Source organism: Dreissena polymorpha, chromosome 11, assembly GCF_020536995.1.
Source record: "Dreissena polymorpha isolate Duluth1 chromosome 11, UMN_Dpol_1.0, whole genome shotgun sequence".
NCBI classification, from domain to species: Eukaryota; Metazoa; Mollusca; class Bivalvia; order Myida; family Dreissenidae; genus Dreissena; species Dreissena polymorpha.
In genome coordinates this window covers 8,488,339-8,505,567 of record NC_068365.1, presented here as the reverse complement: position 1 = coordinate 8,505,567, position 17,229 = coordinate 8,488,339, and the positions used below count along the sequence as shown (strand labels likewise).

The following is a 17,229-nucleotide window of genomic DNA, read 5'->3' as shown; positions in this document are numbered from 1 at the left end:
TGCCGAAATAAACACTAGCTACGTTAGAAACATTTCCTGGTTTTAAGTCCCGGAATGAGAGCTCGCCTCGCAAGCTATGGGTAATCGGGTTAGAGCGCCGGTCTGAGCACTAGTCATGTAAGCTATAAATCCCGCACTTTTTGGGTCCGGCGCTAAGACTAGGTCTTGGATCAGCGTCCGTTCGCTTAAATAATAAGTACTTAAACCGGGATTTGAGCCCGGGGCCCATAGCATACAGGGTGAGTGCTCAGACATGGCCTCCAAATCGGGACCCGTTACGTAGGGTGCGAATGCTCAGACTGGGGTCCCAGCCGCTTACAGTCCTTAGACTGGTGCTAAAACACAAAGAACCATCGTTTAAAAAAGAGCTATCAGGCCTGGATTCGAAACTGGAATACGTCGCTTATGTGGCTAGTTTTCACACCAGGGTTCGAAACCTGAACCCAGTCGCTAACTTGGCGATTGCTCAGATAGGGGCTCAAATCTGGAATCCATGGCTTACATGGCAAGTGCTCAGACAGGGCTCGAACTTCGGATCTATAGCTAACAGAGATATTGCTCAAACCGGCGCTCGAGCCCGAGCACCTAGTAGTATAAGGGTTACTAATTGTGATAAAACGGTAAAGATGAAACGACCAATCTGATTGGTTAAACATAAAGTAGTGACCTTTACTTAGTTAGTTGGTCCCACAAGTTATTTAGTTGAGGCAGCAACTAATAAGTTGTGGGAACAAGTTATGAAGTTGTCGCCACAAGTTTCTAAGCTGAGGCCTCAACTTGGTAAGTTGTTCCCGCAAATTATTAAGTTGAAGTAATAACTTAAATGAACAAATTACTAAGTTGAGGCCACAACTTTATAAGTTTTGGGAACAAGTTATGAATGTGTAGCCACACGTTACTAAGCTGAGGCCTCAATTTAATAAGTTGTGGGGACAACACAAGTTATTAAGTTGAAGCCAAAACTTATGAAGTCGTTCCCACAACTTTATAAGTTGTTCCCAGAAGTTACTAGGTTGAGGCCACAATATAAATACAGAATTGCGGTTGTCACTTCTTTGCCAACGTGTACAACAGAAAAAAACACGCATTGCTTTGCTATATATAATGGAAAACAGTGGAATAATTCATTCTATTGAAACATAATCCATTACAATTAGCTGTCCAATTTGCCGAAGCATCACATAAATGCAATTCTAAATGACGAAGATACATTTTACAGCAGATTTATTAACTTAACGTCAAAATAATTTCATACGAACATGCTCCATCATGAGACACTTACAAAAATGTTAAAAATAATATTTATTTAATTTTGTGTAAGAAATATTTAACAAAAATACGTCTCCTGAAAACTTGCGTTTTTGTAGGTTCGGCATTTTAAATTGTGACAATCGATAGATCTTTTATAGAACATGAAACGTATGGTTTAGCATAGAAACGTATGGTTTAGCATAGATCTTTTATAGAACATGAAACGGTTGGTTTAGCATAGATCTTTTATAGAACATGAAACGGTTGGTTTAGCATAGATCTTTTATAGAACATGAAACGGTTGGTTTAGCATAGATCTTTTATAGAACATGAAACGTATGGTTTAGCATAGATCTTTTATAGAAAATGAAACGTATGGTTTAGCATAGATCTTTTATAGAACATGAAACGGTCATTTTAAAGAACATGGTTTATCACACCCTAGAATGGCACCAATTACATTCAAATAATGCAAACATGACTGGTATCAGTTTCACAGAATTGCGGATCCAGGACATGACGCCATCAATTAAACACAGATCATTAAATTCTCGTCATATTTTCACGCATTCATCTAAGGAAACAAATTCAAGACAATGCAAAAAGCAAATATTAGATCACTCCTTGTTTAATGAACTAATAAAATAAATGGTCCACAAATTGCGATTTTCAAAATTACAACACTTACAAAAAAAACGTTAAGATACATATTGATGGAATTGTTAAAAATGCAGAAGCAGAAGAGATAGGACACAAATGTCAATCACGTGCCAATTAATTTGATGTACTTTACAACAGATAATACAAATATATCGTGTCCGGATATTTTTAATAGCACACAGTACAGCTTGTAAATTTTGTACGACCATCAATAAATGAAATTTTATCGTTCAATACAGGAAAGAAGTAATGAAGGATGAACGGGTCTATAAATCCAAGGCTGTAAATAAATTACCAAAAAATATTGAGAAAGAAACAAACTTACATTTTGTCTGCGCATTGGTATGTGTGTATAACATAACGAACTTAGACTAATTGTAGAGTTGTATAAACACTGTATGCATGATGAAATTATAATCTGCCTACTAGTATATTTATAGTAAAGTTAATATGTATGAAATACGTGCTTGCGCTATGAAGCACGTAATGTAAACTTGTCTGCAAACTGCCAACTAAATTATAGTCTGTACAGTTAGTTCATACAGGACTCAATATGTACTATATAATTTATGGTATCCTAAAGCAGTATGAAAGCGGTATAACAGCAAACAGTAGGATAAGGCAGGATGAAATCTCTATAGAATTTGAGCGCCGTTATGTGAAAAATGGGCTTAATGCATGTGCGAATTGACACAGGCTGAGTCTCGTACTGAGAAAACTTGGCTTAATGCTTGTGCGTAAAGTGTCGTCCCAGATTAGCCTGTGCAGTCCGCACAGGCTAATCAGGGACGACTCTTTCCGCTTCATGGTATTTTTAGTTTCAAGGAAGTCCCTCCTTACCGAAAATCAAATTTAGGCGGAAAGTGTCGTCCCTGATAAGCCTGTCCGGACTGCATGGGCTAATTTGGGACGACACTTAACGCACGTGCAGAAAGCCCTGTTTTACAAAGGCGAGGCCCAGTTTTGTAACTTATTAATTTCGACTCTCACCAGTTGTTTTGCCTCGGTGGAGAAATGCTCCAGGCTTAGCCCGATCCAAACGGGCCAGTTCGGTTGGGTGCCCTGCATTGTCAACCGGAGGTGCAGCTAAACTATTTCTGTTTTCAGCACTGTATTTCTTTTTGGTTTTAATCTGTGCAAATGACGATCTTGCTTACATCTTATTACAAAAAATATACTTTTTTTCACCTGAAATTCGCTTTGGCAAAACAGGACTTAATGCATGAGATTAAAGTGTCGTCCAAGATTAGCAAGTGGATACCGCCCAGGCTGATTAGGGACGCCACTTTCCACTTGAACATAATTTTCGGAAAGAAAAGACTTTATTTAATCGAAAAATTCCTTAATAGTGCAAAGTGTCGTCCCTGGTTAGCTTTAGCGGCCTGCACAGGCTAATCTGGGACGACATGCATTAAACCCCGTTTCCCAAGATGACGGCTCGTATGTGTGTTTGAATAATAGGTTCATGTTTATGTACTGTCTTTGAAATAATTTCAAATATTTAGTGCAGTATATACATTTAAAGTCAAAGTTAAACACCCTCCGATTTGGTAACACAGATATGTATTGTTCCTTTAAATAAACTTCAACGAACTACTGAGTTGTATCTCACACGTTTAATCTTCAATAACATCCGATAGATTTCTCACATATAATCACGTAGTATCCGGAAAACTGATATGGTCACTTTGACAAAATTGTTTCCTATCAACATGATAACCACTGCAAGGTCAAATCAGGAAGTTTATGACTGCATTATCCTCGCGATAACCGGAATATTATTCATATTCTTGAGTGTAATAAAAGTCGTCACTAAAGCGTGATATATAACCCATTTAATCCGGCATACAAATATGTGTGGGTTTTATTAAATATATCAAGTTTCCTAACTACGGCAGCACGTACTCAAACATTTCTTGGTATTTGGCCTTAATAGGGAAATGTAGCTTTTCTTAATATATATTTTATTCACATAGTTACTTCCCTCCGATAGTACTTGGCTTAAAACAATCGAAATAAGCGTTTTTCTTGGTACTTTTATGGACATTCAAGAATTTAACAAGAAATCTTCATGGTGGGCGCATATATCTATTGTTGGATATAAAATAATTTCCCATTAGCGGTGTTGATCAGCGAGTAAACAACTTGATCGCATTCTGATTGGAAGCTGTTTAAGCTATCGTTAAATATTGACCGATAAACAACGATGTAGTAAAAATATTACTTTCAGATGCGCTACCGTAAACACCTTAAACTGCTAGTCCGTGAACATTTTCCATTTAATTGTACGTCGAATAATTTTGTCATTCGAAATGAAAAACCTCCATCATTTAAATATCGAAATAAATACATTTAAACCCAACCTATCGCTATGCAAAAAGTATTCGATTCGGTCTCTATAAAAACCGGGCTTAATGCAGGGGCGTAAAGAAGCGCCCTAGATAAGCCTGTGCAATCCGCACAAGCTAATCTGGAGCGACACTTTCCGCCCAAACCGGATTTCCGTTTGGAAAAGGCTTATTTTAATTGAAAAATACAATAACAGCAGAAGGTTTCGTCCCGGATTAGCCAGTACGGACTGCTAAGGCTAATCAAGGGCGATGCATATGCATTAAGCCCGGTTTTCAAATTTTCATTATTAAATGTCTTAAAAAGCACGTTCACACTTCCTTTACATGCAAACACCAATCCATATTAAAGTTCTTTAATTTCCCTAATTCGGGTAAACATGTCATGATATTTGATAAAAAAAAACACCATAAAAATAAAGCATTAATTACTTCCTCATACGATTAATTTATTAAACAAGACCACATGCGTGCGTTTCAACCCCCCCCCCCTTCCCCTTTCAAAAGTATGCAGAAGCCATATCAGTTTGTTTCGCTGTCTCACTATTCCAACATTTTTAATACAAAATGATAGCACCTATATCGTGTAAATTACACATTTAAAACACCAGAAAACATTCGCTTCGACGCAATTCAACCTTCCACGATATCCAAATATCGGCGCAATACACTGTTGTGTGAGTATTGTTACACAGTACGGTTTATTGCTTATTTATCGCGAGCAATAATTAGTACCAGTAATTAATGCTCGGACATTTATCTATTGTTAGATAGGAGCGATATACGTTTATTATTACTTTCACTTGTAAATACGAGTTATCACTAATTAACAACAGACACCCCACATGTCACGCAGGCCAATACGTTGTTTGAAGAGCACTAAGAGAATTGTCTATAAATAAAAATGCATAGCGTGCTAAATTATCATCAATTTATATAAGAAAACCACGTTTATTTCAGTACACATATTTCGTTTGTAAGAAATACATTTAATTGTGCAAATGATTAAATGCGCTTTGGCGAATGATGTGTATACTCCATGTATTTATTTGATTTACTACAGATTCAATTATTGCTCGCCAAATCGTCGTTATTCGACCGATTCCAATTCGCATTTTTTTTTGTATTTTTGGTCAATATAATTTTCATCAAGGTTTTGTTTCACGTGTTAATGGATTGGGGTTTAGTATCGAAAGTATTTCGCATCCTGTTCAATTGTACAAATCTTTTACATATTGTATTGCCTCTGCAATGAACCTCAATCAAATGAGTCGTGTTCTTAGAAAACTGGGCATTATGCATGTGCGTAAAGTGTCGTCCCAGATTAACCTGTGCAATTCGCACAGGCTAATCGGGGACGAAACTTTCCGCTGTTATGACATTTTTCGTTTAAATGAAGTCTCTTCTTGGCAAAAGTCCAATTTAGGCGGAAAGCGTCGTCCCTGATTAGCCTGTGCAGACTGCACAGGCTTATCTGGAACGACCCTTTACGCACACGCATTATGCCTAGTTTTCCCACAACGCGACTCAAATGTGAGCCTCGTTCTGGTGAAACCGTCATGCAATGGGGTAGGGTGTCGTCCAGTAAAATCCACTGCAGTCCACACAAACTAATAAGGGAAAACACTTTCCGCTCTTACGGAATTGTTGGTTCAAAACAAAAATAAAAAAGTATTATCGAATAGTGTTGTCCCGGATAAACCTGTGCGGACTGCATCTGGGACGATATTCCACGTTTTTCAGAACTTTTGTGTTTATTACTTTTTTCTAAACAAAAATCCAGTCTAGTAGTAGTAGTAGTAGTAGTAGTAGTAGTAGCAGAAGCAGTAGTAGTAGTAGTAGTAGTAGTAGTAGTAGTAGTAGTAGTAGTAGTAGTAGTAGTAGTAGTAGTAGTAGTAAATAACGATTATTAAATATGCACATATGTCTTTGTTCTGTCTATAAATGATCTCCTCGTGATATCCAAAGACATACACCGCGTATTAGATTTAAAATGTATATTTTTCTTCATCTCCTATATCAGCCGCGTTATTCGAAAATGGGTCTTAGCCATATGCGGATAGTGTTGTTCCGAGCTACGCATATGGCATAATAATCAGCTTCGCATACTGTCGCATAACGTTTCGAATAAGACCGATTGTTGAATAAAGACACACACGTTTCGCATAGAGTCAAATACAGATGCGATTTAAACACATTTTTGCATGAAGGTGCCGTGCTCTCATTATCGGACAGCGTAACTACTGAGCAGACTGTGGGATATGGCAGGTTTGCTGAAGCTACGTTGGTCGCATATGTGATAATACCCATTTTCGCAGAACGCTACTCGAACATGCGGAGATTACCAGACATGTACACCATTTTAAACTTGATGATCTTTTTTTTTCCCAGTTTGCGTCAGGCATGTATCGTCAATCTATTCCTAGATTTGATTTTCTCAAAGCATCGTTAATTTAAGGAAAATGGGCGTTATAAGAAATGTCGGTTACGGTGTTACCAGTATATCTTTGTACGTGTTTTCTCTAGGGTCTTTGTCTTATCAAAATGTAATGGCTTGGCAAATATGGGCACGACGCAGTGTTGAGAATATTGCACTTTATCGCGAGTTGTGAATATAATAAAATCTGCGAAATCTGCCTGCTCCCCCCCCCCCCCCTCTGACAGTCATTTGTTAACGGATTTGAACTGATTTAGAACTTGTCCGATACTAACACATCGCTTTTTAGGGAAATATGCATACATTTAGACATAGGCCGCGGAAGAATGACATATCTGAACGAACATATGTTCTTGTATTTTTTTTTAAACCCATGACTAAACATGATAACTTTACAATTGTATCTACTTTAAACACCTGCAACATTGTGTTTATACATTACGGTGTAGTATCGAATATCTCATCCGAAGACGTACCCAAGCATTATATAATTCAGTTCAACACGTGTGCTTAATAGAATCCTTTGGGAAAAAATCATTTCACATCTGATTTAAATTATTCACGTAATGATTGAACGTTCAAATGTATGTCAAACAGAAGTAATGGTTACTTGCAAATGTTTTGTGGAAGCGGCTCATGCACATTTTAGAGCAAAATGGAAACTTTTCGTCATTCAACGTTCATATAACCACACAGGTTTGTTGTGATGCAACACACGTAAAAAAGTTTTATGAAATCCAACGACAATTGGAGCATGGGATCTGCAGCGAATTGAAAATAGGGAATAGCTTTTACCATACACGGTATAATCATTCACGTAAAGTTAAAACCGAGTTTCGTTTTATAAAAAAAATATTGTTATTGATTGCTATGTATATTTGAAAAAAAAATGCTGTGCTTCAAGTAAATTTTGTATAAACATTCATTTCTCACTGTCTGCATTTTTACACGACATTTTTCTTTAAATGTGCCGGATTGCAAACTAACAAGTGGTGTCAAATATTGTGATTGATACTAAACTGGAAGCAAACATGCATAGTTTTGTTAATGGATATTCTTTAATTAGTATAATTAAATTTATAAAGTGTATGTAACGTATTCAATAACTCCTTTAAGTATGAATGGCCGAGCTGTGGTGCGTTATATTTTTCTTTCAAGGGACCAGGTTTCCAATTCCGCCGAAGGCATTTTTTAATAATGTTTTAACAAAATTTAATATCTTTATATATTTTTCCAATAAGCGTTATTTTGCAGATAATACAGTAAATGACGGTTTTCAACAATACAAAGATATGCGAACTTATCCCATCAACATGTTCGTATAGCTGCGAGACGTTTTTACATGCATGTACAATCAATCGCACAAAACATAACTGAACCAGTCTGCAATATCAGACGTTTTCTGGACTGGTGAACTCTATACACAAAGTCTCGTCTTGCAGATTTTCTCAGAGTGTGTCTTATTGATCAACTGTACATGCGGTGAGGGAGGCCGGAATTAAAGTGGCATCGATTTCTGCGAAACGCCATGGTGTTCCGTCAGCATTTTGTTGTGATTGTTAGACAGGCGTGATGATATGTGTCAGTCTGTCGATTTTATTAGACGCAGCGGTAATACACGTGTATCCCATCATATATCTAATGTAATATTATAATATTGTAAACAAGTTTTGTTTTTATTGCTTCTCTAAGTTAAAATTATTCGTTTTTGTTTGTTATTTTAAAACGACCGGTAGTAAAACAGACAGAGTTGTGTTTTTAAAATTACTAGTCAACTAGCGAAATTCCAAAGAGATTTATGAGCTGTAAGAAACATTGTCCGACTTTAAATCAATCATGTCTGTTTCTTCATCGAATTGTCCGTTTCACTATCGATGAGAGGCAAGGCTATTCAAACCACAGCTTCGTACCATGTCTACCCTGATAACAAACAGTACTTAAAAAAAAATATCCCGCCGGGTAACAAAATCAAAGAAAACCCCGACCATGTTTCTAGAAACGTACAAATTAGAATTATGACGTAATTGGGTCCGTCTCTCTATCATTTAATCCTACTGTTGCACAAATTTCACATTATCGAGCCGTATACAAAGCTGTTATACATGTATATTATTTAATAGTTATGTTCTCCCACTTGTTAAAGACTAACAAAAAATCATAGAAACAAGCAACATCAAATTATTCAGTCAGCGTTTAGATAAAAAAGACGAGCATTGCAGTGATGGCGATAGTGGTGTTGATGTCTGTGCTGATGCTGATGATGGAAGTATTTAATATAATTCATAGCGTGTCTTTATAATGATAAGATAAATATTGCATTACCGTTTCTTGATCCAGTCCTGGAAATTCTAATTCAATCGCTATTCTGTCGCATAACTCAATATCGTTGACATTTACCACATTTTGACGACATTTATCTCTACAGCTCTTTTTGTTCGCCATTTTCTACGGATTGTGTACGTGTGAAAAATAAACGGCAAATATTGACGTACATGACGTTGTTATGACGTCATTACAACTATTCAAGCACTTATACCAGGCGGAAACGCATACATTAAGATTTAATCCATTTTTAGAAGGTAAATAAGTAGCGATTTTACTCGATATAATTTTATTATCTAACACGTAAAATGTTCAACCGGAACATACAGCAACATAAATTTATATTCTTTAAATTTCATTAAATTAATGTACTGTATACTGCGCGATAAAGAAACACGCTTTTTCTCGAACATTTTTGTACTTGAAAAAAAACGTGTTAACCATTGCAATATGGAATCGGTACTACCTTAAACACAAACGTCAATACCCAGGAAACGTTTACGAATATGTTTCATATGTATGTATCGTTAGTGTTAGTTTGCAGCAAAAATATAATAAATTGCTTGGTGCAATATCAAAATAAATGTTCGACTTTTATTTTTGTATAGTATATTACACAAACTCAATCGCAGTAGACTTATACGAAAAAACTCTAAAATACTTGTAAATGCACTCAAAATAGTTAACTGCATGACTATAAAAAATAAACACACTACCTGATAAAAGCAACAGGTCGCTATGCTCTGTTTAATTGTCACTGTTCGCGTCACCATTTATCCATCAGTGATGCCCTACGACGACAGAGTAGTGGGTGTGGTAGTGCAAGGGTCAGTCACGTGACAAGGGGGGCTCGGACAAGACCAGACGTCATATAAGGTGAAGATACCATTCACAAAATTCGTTGCATCTGAAACGGCAAATATGCGACATTATTAAACATTGTGAACTCACAGAACTTAGGAAATGTAGAACTTAAGTAATAAACATATTATATCATATTGTAAACCATCATATCTTCACAGACATATCATATCGTCCTTATCATCTTCGCCATCATCGCCGTCATCTTCATCTCATCATCACATCAACCATAATCATCATCAGCAGCAGCAGCATTATAATAAATATTGTTATATTACTATATAATTCCCGGATATCACTAGAAAGCCCTTATATCGACATATGCAGCATTATTTAAAGTATGTAATTCTGTTCGAGTTATACTACAATTAGAAAACGAAACGTACAAGCGGAAAGACGAACATAGCATGAGTTTTCCTCATGACATCGAAGTTTCGTTCTCGGGGTTTCACCCATTTATGCCTAGCGTCTAGAAAAAAAGGCCTTGGCAAACAGCGTAGACCCAGATGAGACGCCGCATGATGCAGCGTCTCATCAGGGTCTGCGCTGTTTGCTTAAAGGAATTTATGTAAGAAATATTCTAAATATAGAAATAAATATACTAGACATCCCTAATTAAGGAAATAAATTGATCCAATTAAGAAGGATGGGAGATTCAACTAGGCATACATGGGTTAAGGTATAAAAAATAAAACGGATGTACATTTGAACCTTCGGACAAATCAACATACTAAGTAAGCTATGGGAAGTAAGTACATCAGATATATACTATCAACGCTTTTTGTTTTCTTAGTCATGTTTTGCACCAGCTGCACATATTGATGCAAATCTTATTTCAATGAAAACCGGAAATCGGTGTGATAATACAATTTACACAATCTATTAAAAAAGACTGCACAATATAAAAAAAATAGCACATTAGAGACATAGGAATTTCGGTAAACATGTTCAACAGATCGAACCATCAAACAGTGAAATTCTAACTTTTTAAATTGCCAAGACATTCTCTTTATAAAATCTCGTCTCAGGTTGATTTACCAACAAAGAAAGCAAGCAACACGATTTTGTGACGTGCGTGCTGCCCAAATCCATAATTTTTGTCCTGATATATGGGGCTCTTCTAGAGAACGACATTGAATTGATACACACAAAATATTTCATATCACTGCTTTATAGTATACAAATTCTATTGCACTCTACGGAGAACTTGTAGGATCTCTTTTCATGAATGTAGCCAAAGCCATAAGCTAAAATAATGATTTCTATTTACATAAAGATCACACTGTTAAAAAAGTTGAGTTCAAACTAAAAAGAGTTAGGCTTAGAAAAATAACTCATGACAAAAACTAATGGGTATCTAATAAAAAAATTGAACACCGGAAACTTACATTAAATCATTCTGGAAATTGTTCAGGCGCCAATTATAGATAGTTATCATCACACCTGCCATTTCGACGTTAATTCATCATCATAACTTAGAACATATTATCTTATTAAACATTAACACAAATTAAAGACACATCACATTTGCGGAAAAAAATACTGATTTACTCTGGTAAGATTAGACCTTCATCATACGCACTTGCTAATACACTGGTAGATATACGAACATGTTCGAAAATGAATGAACCTGCCTATCCTGTAACATGAACCTAGTTGAAACAGACTAGCATTATTTGCTCTATTTGTCAAATGTATAAGAAGCTCAGGGCAAAATATTGTAAACCTTATTACCATAGCTCGCCTACGCTAAATACATCCGGATTGCTTCTAAAATCACCAAACAGTACCAGCCTAAATAATATTGTCAAATGTATGTGTTATGTAAAGAAATCGAGGACAGGCATATAGAAAATAACTATAAATATATATGGTCCGTGCTCTGTGAAAAGGGGGTTTAATGCATGTGCGTAAAGTGTCGTCCCATAAAAGCCTGTGCAGTCCGCACATGCTAATCAGGGAAGACACTTTCCGCTTTAATGATATTGTTCGTTTCAAGAAATTCTCTTCTTAGCAAAAATCTAGTTTATGCGGACAGTGTCGTCCCTTATTAGCCTGTGCGGACTTCAGGGCCTAATCTGGGACGACACTTTACGCACATGCATTAAACTCCCGTTTCACAGAGCACGGCCGATATGTTTTACCATTTTGAATCCACCTTACTTTTCATTTACGACTACTATCTGTGTAATGTTTCACTATAACCTTACTAGTTACTACTGTGATGCTAAATAGTAAATACCTTTTTGTTGTCTGCTCTGTCGATTGTGTACTCCTCCATTACAATATAAGTTATTGTGAATTAAAATTATATAATGTTTATACAATCAATTCTGGACTACGACTCGGTTCAAAGTCGTAAAATAATAGCGAAGAGGACATAACAATACAATGGTAGGGCACTTAACAACACTTCATTAAAAGCGTTAATGTAAATCTATACACGTGACATCCGGATTCGGGTGACTATTGTGTATATATATATACTTGATAGATTTGGACATTAATATTCGTTTTCGCTTAGATTGAAACAAACTCACTGCAAGGAAAACAAGAGGGCCAGTGGCCCACGAATGCTCACCGCAGACATCATGGCATTGAACAGATCTCGGCAACTTTTAAGATGTTTCTGCAACCATTTTAAAACTTGGCCAAAATATCAACTAGAGATTTCTGACCAAGTTTCATGAAAATTGGACTAAAATGTGACTTTAAGAGTGTTAACCAAGGTTTGTTATATCTATATAAGGGAAAATGCCCCGCCCCCCGACGACCGTTTCGACGAACCATAACCATAACCATTTTCGAATTAAGCCGAACTATTAAGAACAAATGTTCTGACCAAGTTTCATAAAGATTGGACCATAAATGTGAGGTCTAGAGATACAAAGTACACTAAAGCCATATAAGGGAAAATGCCTCACCGTATATCGGCCATGCTTTTCAGCGGACAGGAATCATTTCCGAACTCAGATATCATTTAAATCCTCTAAGCAAGAAGATTAGACTAAACATGTGACTTCTTAAGTGTTGACAAGGTTTAACGATAGCATATAGCAATAACAGGAAAAAAAGTCCCGCCCATGGCGGCCAAGTGTTTCAACCAATCGCAACCATTTTCGAACTCGCCAAACATATAAATGGGAAAAATCTTCTGATCTACAGTGTTAACAGCCTAGTAGTAGTAGTAGTAGTAGTAGTAGTAGTTGTTGTAGTTGTAGTTGTAGTAGTAGTAGTAGTAGTAGTAGTAGTCGTAATATAGTAGTAGTAGTAGTAGTAGTAGTAGTAGTAGTAGTAGTAGTAGTAGTAGTAGTAATAGTAGTAGTAGTAGTAGTAGAAGTAGTAGTAGTAGCAGTAGTAGTAGTAGTAGAAGTAGTAGTACTAGTAGTAGTAAAAGTAGTAGTAGTAGAAGTAGTAGTAATAGTAGTAGTAGAAGTAGTAGTAGTAGTAATAATAGTAGTAGTAGTAGTAGTAGTAGTAGTAGTAGTAGTTGTTGTTGTTGTTGGTGTTGTTGTTGTAGTAGTAGTGGTAGCAGTAGTAGTAGTGTTGGTAGTAGTAGTAGTAGTAGTAGTAGTAGTAGTAGTAGTAGTGGTAGTAGTAGTAGTAGTAGCAGTAGTAGTATGTAGTTGTTGTTGTTGTTGTTGTAGTTTATTTCATTTGTAGCAGTAAAACACTATTAGGAGCAGCAGCGGCGGCAGTAATATTAGTATTAGTCGTAGTAGAAGATGTAGTAGTATAAGAAAGAGTAGTAAAAATTGTAGTAGGAATAGTAGTAGTAGTTGTTGTTGTAGTAGTTGTACCAAATCGGTGTGGAAAAAACACCATGTAACGCGTTTTATCGATTGCACGTGTTGGAAGTCTATTAAATTACCAAGAATCATGATCAGTTTGGATACCTTAGGGAACGCTGTGTACATCATACGAGTAAAGTATCGGCTGACACAGTGTTCTGATGGGTGTGTGTAATACGGCTTGGAAACAGTTGATAGCGCTTAGAGATTTAGCTGGGAGTGGGGAAGATTGATAGAGCTGGGGTCTAAGTTTGAGGGATTCACTCCCACATATTGATGATGATAAATTCAGTACACGATTTCAACACACAAGAGTAAATGACAATATGTCGTATTAAAAAGTACATTTTAAAACAACAGTTTTTTGTTTGTTGTTCAACTGTTATCATAGTTTTATTAAACTAAACACGTTCCAGTCAGCTCACTGAAAACGAAGCAACAAAAGCAGATGTGTGGGAATAAAACGCATCAATTGTTCACATTTGTGCTTCTTTCACCGAAAACAATCAAATGCATGATAAAATTGCACAAATTCTATTGACAGTACATGGAGTTTATTTTACTCATTTTACTTCGGCCTAAAAACAGCTTTAGCAAAAAACGACCGGTATTATTTATTGTGAACGTATTGTAAACGTTGTGCACTCGAGTCAGTAGAGTCAGTATGTCACAGTAGACGAGTCATCACCCGACATCTTATGTCACAGTAGACGAGTCATCACCCGACATCTTATGTCACAGTAGACGAGTCATCACCCGACATCTTATGTCACAGTACACGAGTCATCACCCGACATCGTATGTCACAGTAGACGATTCATCACCCGACATCTTATGTCACAGTACACGAGTCATCACCCGACATCGTATATCACAGTAGACGATTCATCACCCGACATCGTATGTCACAGTAGACAAGTCATCACCCGACATCGTATGTCACAATAGATGAGTCATCACCCGACATCGTATGTCACAGTAGAAACTCACTGACCCTCTTTCTGTGAAAACTGGGCTTTACGCGCGCGAGTAAAATGACGTCCTAGATAAGCCTATGCAGTCCGCAGGGGCAAATCTGGGACGACACTTTCCACATGAACAGGATTTTCACTCGGAGGAGACTTCATTTACACGGAAATACCATACAAGCGGTAATTTCCGTCCCTGTTTAGCCTGTGTTGACTGCACAGGCTAATGGGTAGACACTTTAAGCACATACCTTAAGCCCAGTTTGCACAGACTCAATAAGTCCAACATCGTTATTGTGTTCCATATTAAAATGTGCATGTGTTGCTTTTTTTTTCGTAAAGATTCCCATTAAAATCGATGTATCTAAAGTTTTTGTGTTCGTTTTTTCCTTGTTTGACGTAGCTGTATAGATACGACGTTTAATAATGGAATATTGCATCTTTCTTTCTAACAAATTAATTAACATTCATACACAAAACCAGAATTTAAATCGAACATAACTTCCCCGTCTATGTATGATCATAGTACGTTAATCTGCTCTATCCAAGTTAAGAAGACATCAAACTACCTATTGCTATTAATCCAAATGATAACCAAAACACAAAACTACACATCAATGCTTGTTTAATGGTTTACGATTATTACGTATTGCAGGTCTTAAATTGTTAGCGATAACTTGTTGCTGGTCTTTAATGGTAAGCGATGTTAACCTGTTGAGGGTCTTTAATGGTTAGCAATGATAACTTGTTGCTGGTCTGTAATGGTTAGCAATGATCACTTGTTGCTGGTCTTTAATGGTTAGCGATGATAACTTGCAATTGTTTGCGATTATTAATTGTTGCTGGTCTTTAATTTTTATCGATGATAACTTGTTGCTGGTCTTTAATGGTTAGCGATGATAACTTGCAATGGTTTGCGATTATTACTTTTTGATGGTCTGTAATGGTTATCGATGATAACTTGTTGCTGGTCTTTAAGGGTTAGCGATGATAACTTGCAATTGTTTGCGATTATTACTTGTTGCTGGTCTTTAATGGTAAGCGATGATAAATTGTTGCTGGTCTTTAATGGTTGGCAATGATAACTTGCAATGGTTTGCGATTATTACTTGTTGCTGGTCTTTAATGGTAAGCGATGATAGCTGGTTGCTGGTCTTTAATGGTTAGCGATGAAAACAATTGCCGCTCTTTTAAGGTAAGAGATGACAACTTGTTGCCGCTCTTTAATGGTTAGCGATGATAACTAGTTTTAGGTATTTAATGGTTAGCAATGATAACTAGTAGCAGGCCCTCTATTATTACCAATCATAAATTATACAAGAATATAGTTGGTTTGATGCATTTTGACTGGTGTTCAATTGGCGATTGCTGTATGGTATACGTTTTAATGGTTCTGATCGGTGACGAAAAGTAAGCGATAAATGCCAGTGATACATGGTCAACATTGTTAAAATGTTGCTTAAAATGAATTGTCAATGGTGTTATATAATTGCTTATAAGGAATAGCTTTAAGTAGTTGATCGTGATACATGGATTGTGACGATTACTACAACAGTTACCCGAAGGATGGTGTTTTTGATTATTATGATCGTTGTTGTTTACGAAAAAGCAGCGATTACAACTAGTTGATACGGGCGTTAATAGTTTTCTGGATAAGCAGATTAATTACTTCTAAGCTACCTTGTGCACACACCTATGTCAGTAACTACCAACTACAGTACTTGATCAGTTGTAGAGGAGAACAGCCTTAGAAATTAACTCATTTATGCCTAGTGGACTCTCCCATTCTTCTGAAATGGATCAATTTATTTCCAAAATTAGGGATGTCGAGTATATTTATTTCTATATTTAGAACATTTCTTACAGAAATTCCTTTAAGCAAACAGCGCAGACCCTGACGCTGTTTGCAACGGCCTTTTTCCAGACGCTCTAGGCATAACTGGGTTAATCATAGCCGGGACGGATTTTGAACTCGCGATTCGGATTTGTTGTTCCAATCACCTGACCGAGCCTTTTACTATGAACAGTTGCCTGTAATCCGATTGATAAACATGATATCTAGTTGATGGCGATGAATATGTGTCGTTACGGCTTATATCTTGTTGCCAAAGATGAAATGTATCCAATAGATGATAGCTGACAGACAGCTGTTATTAATATTGCTTTACTGTGAAACGTATTCGTGTCAGAATTCCTACGATCGCCTACACGATCAAATGATATACGTCAACATTTCATCGAAGCAAATTGGAATTCATATCGGCAAGTGCGAGATGAAAGGCCGAGAAATCACGCGTCATTCAGTATTATGAATATAATATATGAACGTGGTAAGAATGAACAGGCCATGCACCCAACGATGTCACGTTATTTTTGGTATTGCTCTGTGAATTTAATATCATGGTCGCTTTTTACGCATTTTCTTCACAGGTCTGTGAAGATCAATATATCATACGGCATATTTATAAAACATCGGTAGAGGGCACGATTGTATATGACACATTATTTTACTTTAGAGGGTTAAATGCTATTGTCGAGAAACTATGTGTATGTCAATTTGTATGATGATAGCTCATCGAATTGATCCGTTC

The 17,229-nt window shown here is 36.6% G+C and overlaps 1 protein-coding gene across 6 annotated transcripts in view; it reads right to left on the bottom strand.

Moving 5' to 3' along the window:
* The window catches only part of LOC127851499 (regulator of G-protein signaling 20-like), a 141,785-nt gene that overhangs the window by 22,453 nt on the left and 102,103 nt on the right, over positions 1-17,229 (bottom strand). Inside the window, exons 1-2 of one of the 6 annotated variants that reach the window (XM_052385309.1) lie at positions 12,122-12,239; positions 9,735-9,925 (exon numbers count right to left, since the gene is read on the bottom strand). In XM_052385309.1, coding sequence (XP_052241269.1) covers positions 9,735-9,791 — 57 coding nt within the window. In that variant the 5' untranslated portion in view covers positions 9,792-9,925; positions 12,122-12,239. Of the gene's footprint in view, positions 1-2,901; positions 4,657-4,897; positions 5,093-9,018; positions 9,314-9,734; positions 9,926-12,121; positions 12,240-17,229 lie in introns of those variants that run through there. The other 5 variants (XM_052385308.1, XM_052385310.1, XM_052385305.1 and 2 more) reach the window with 5 other exon arrangements.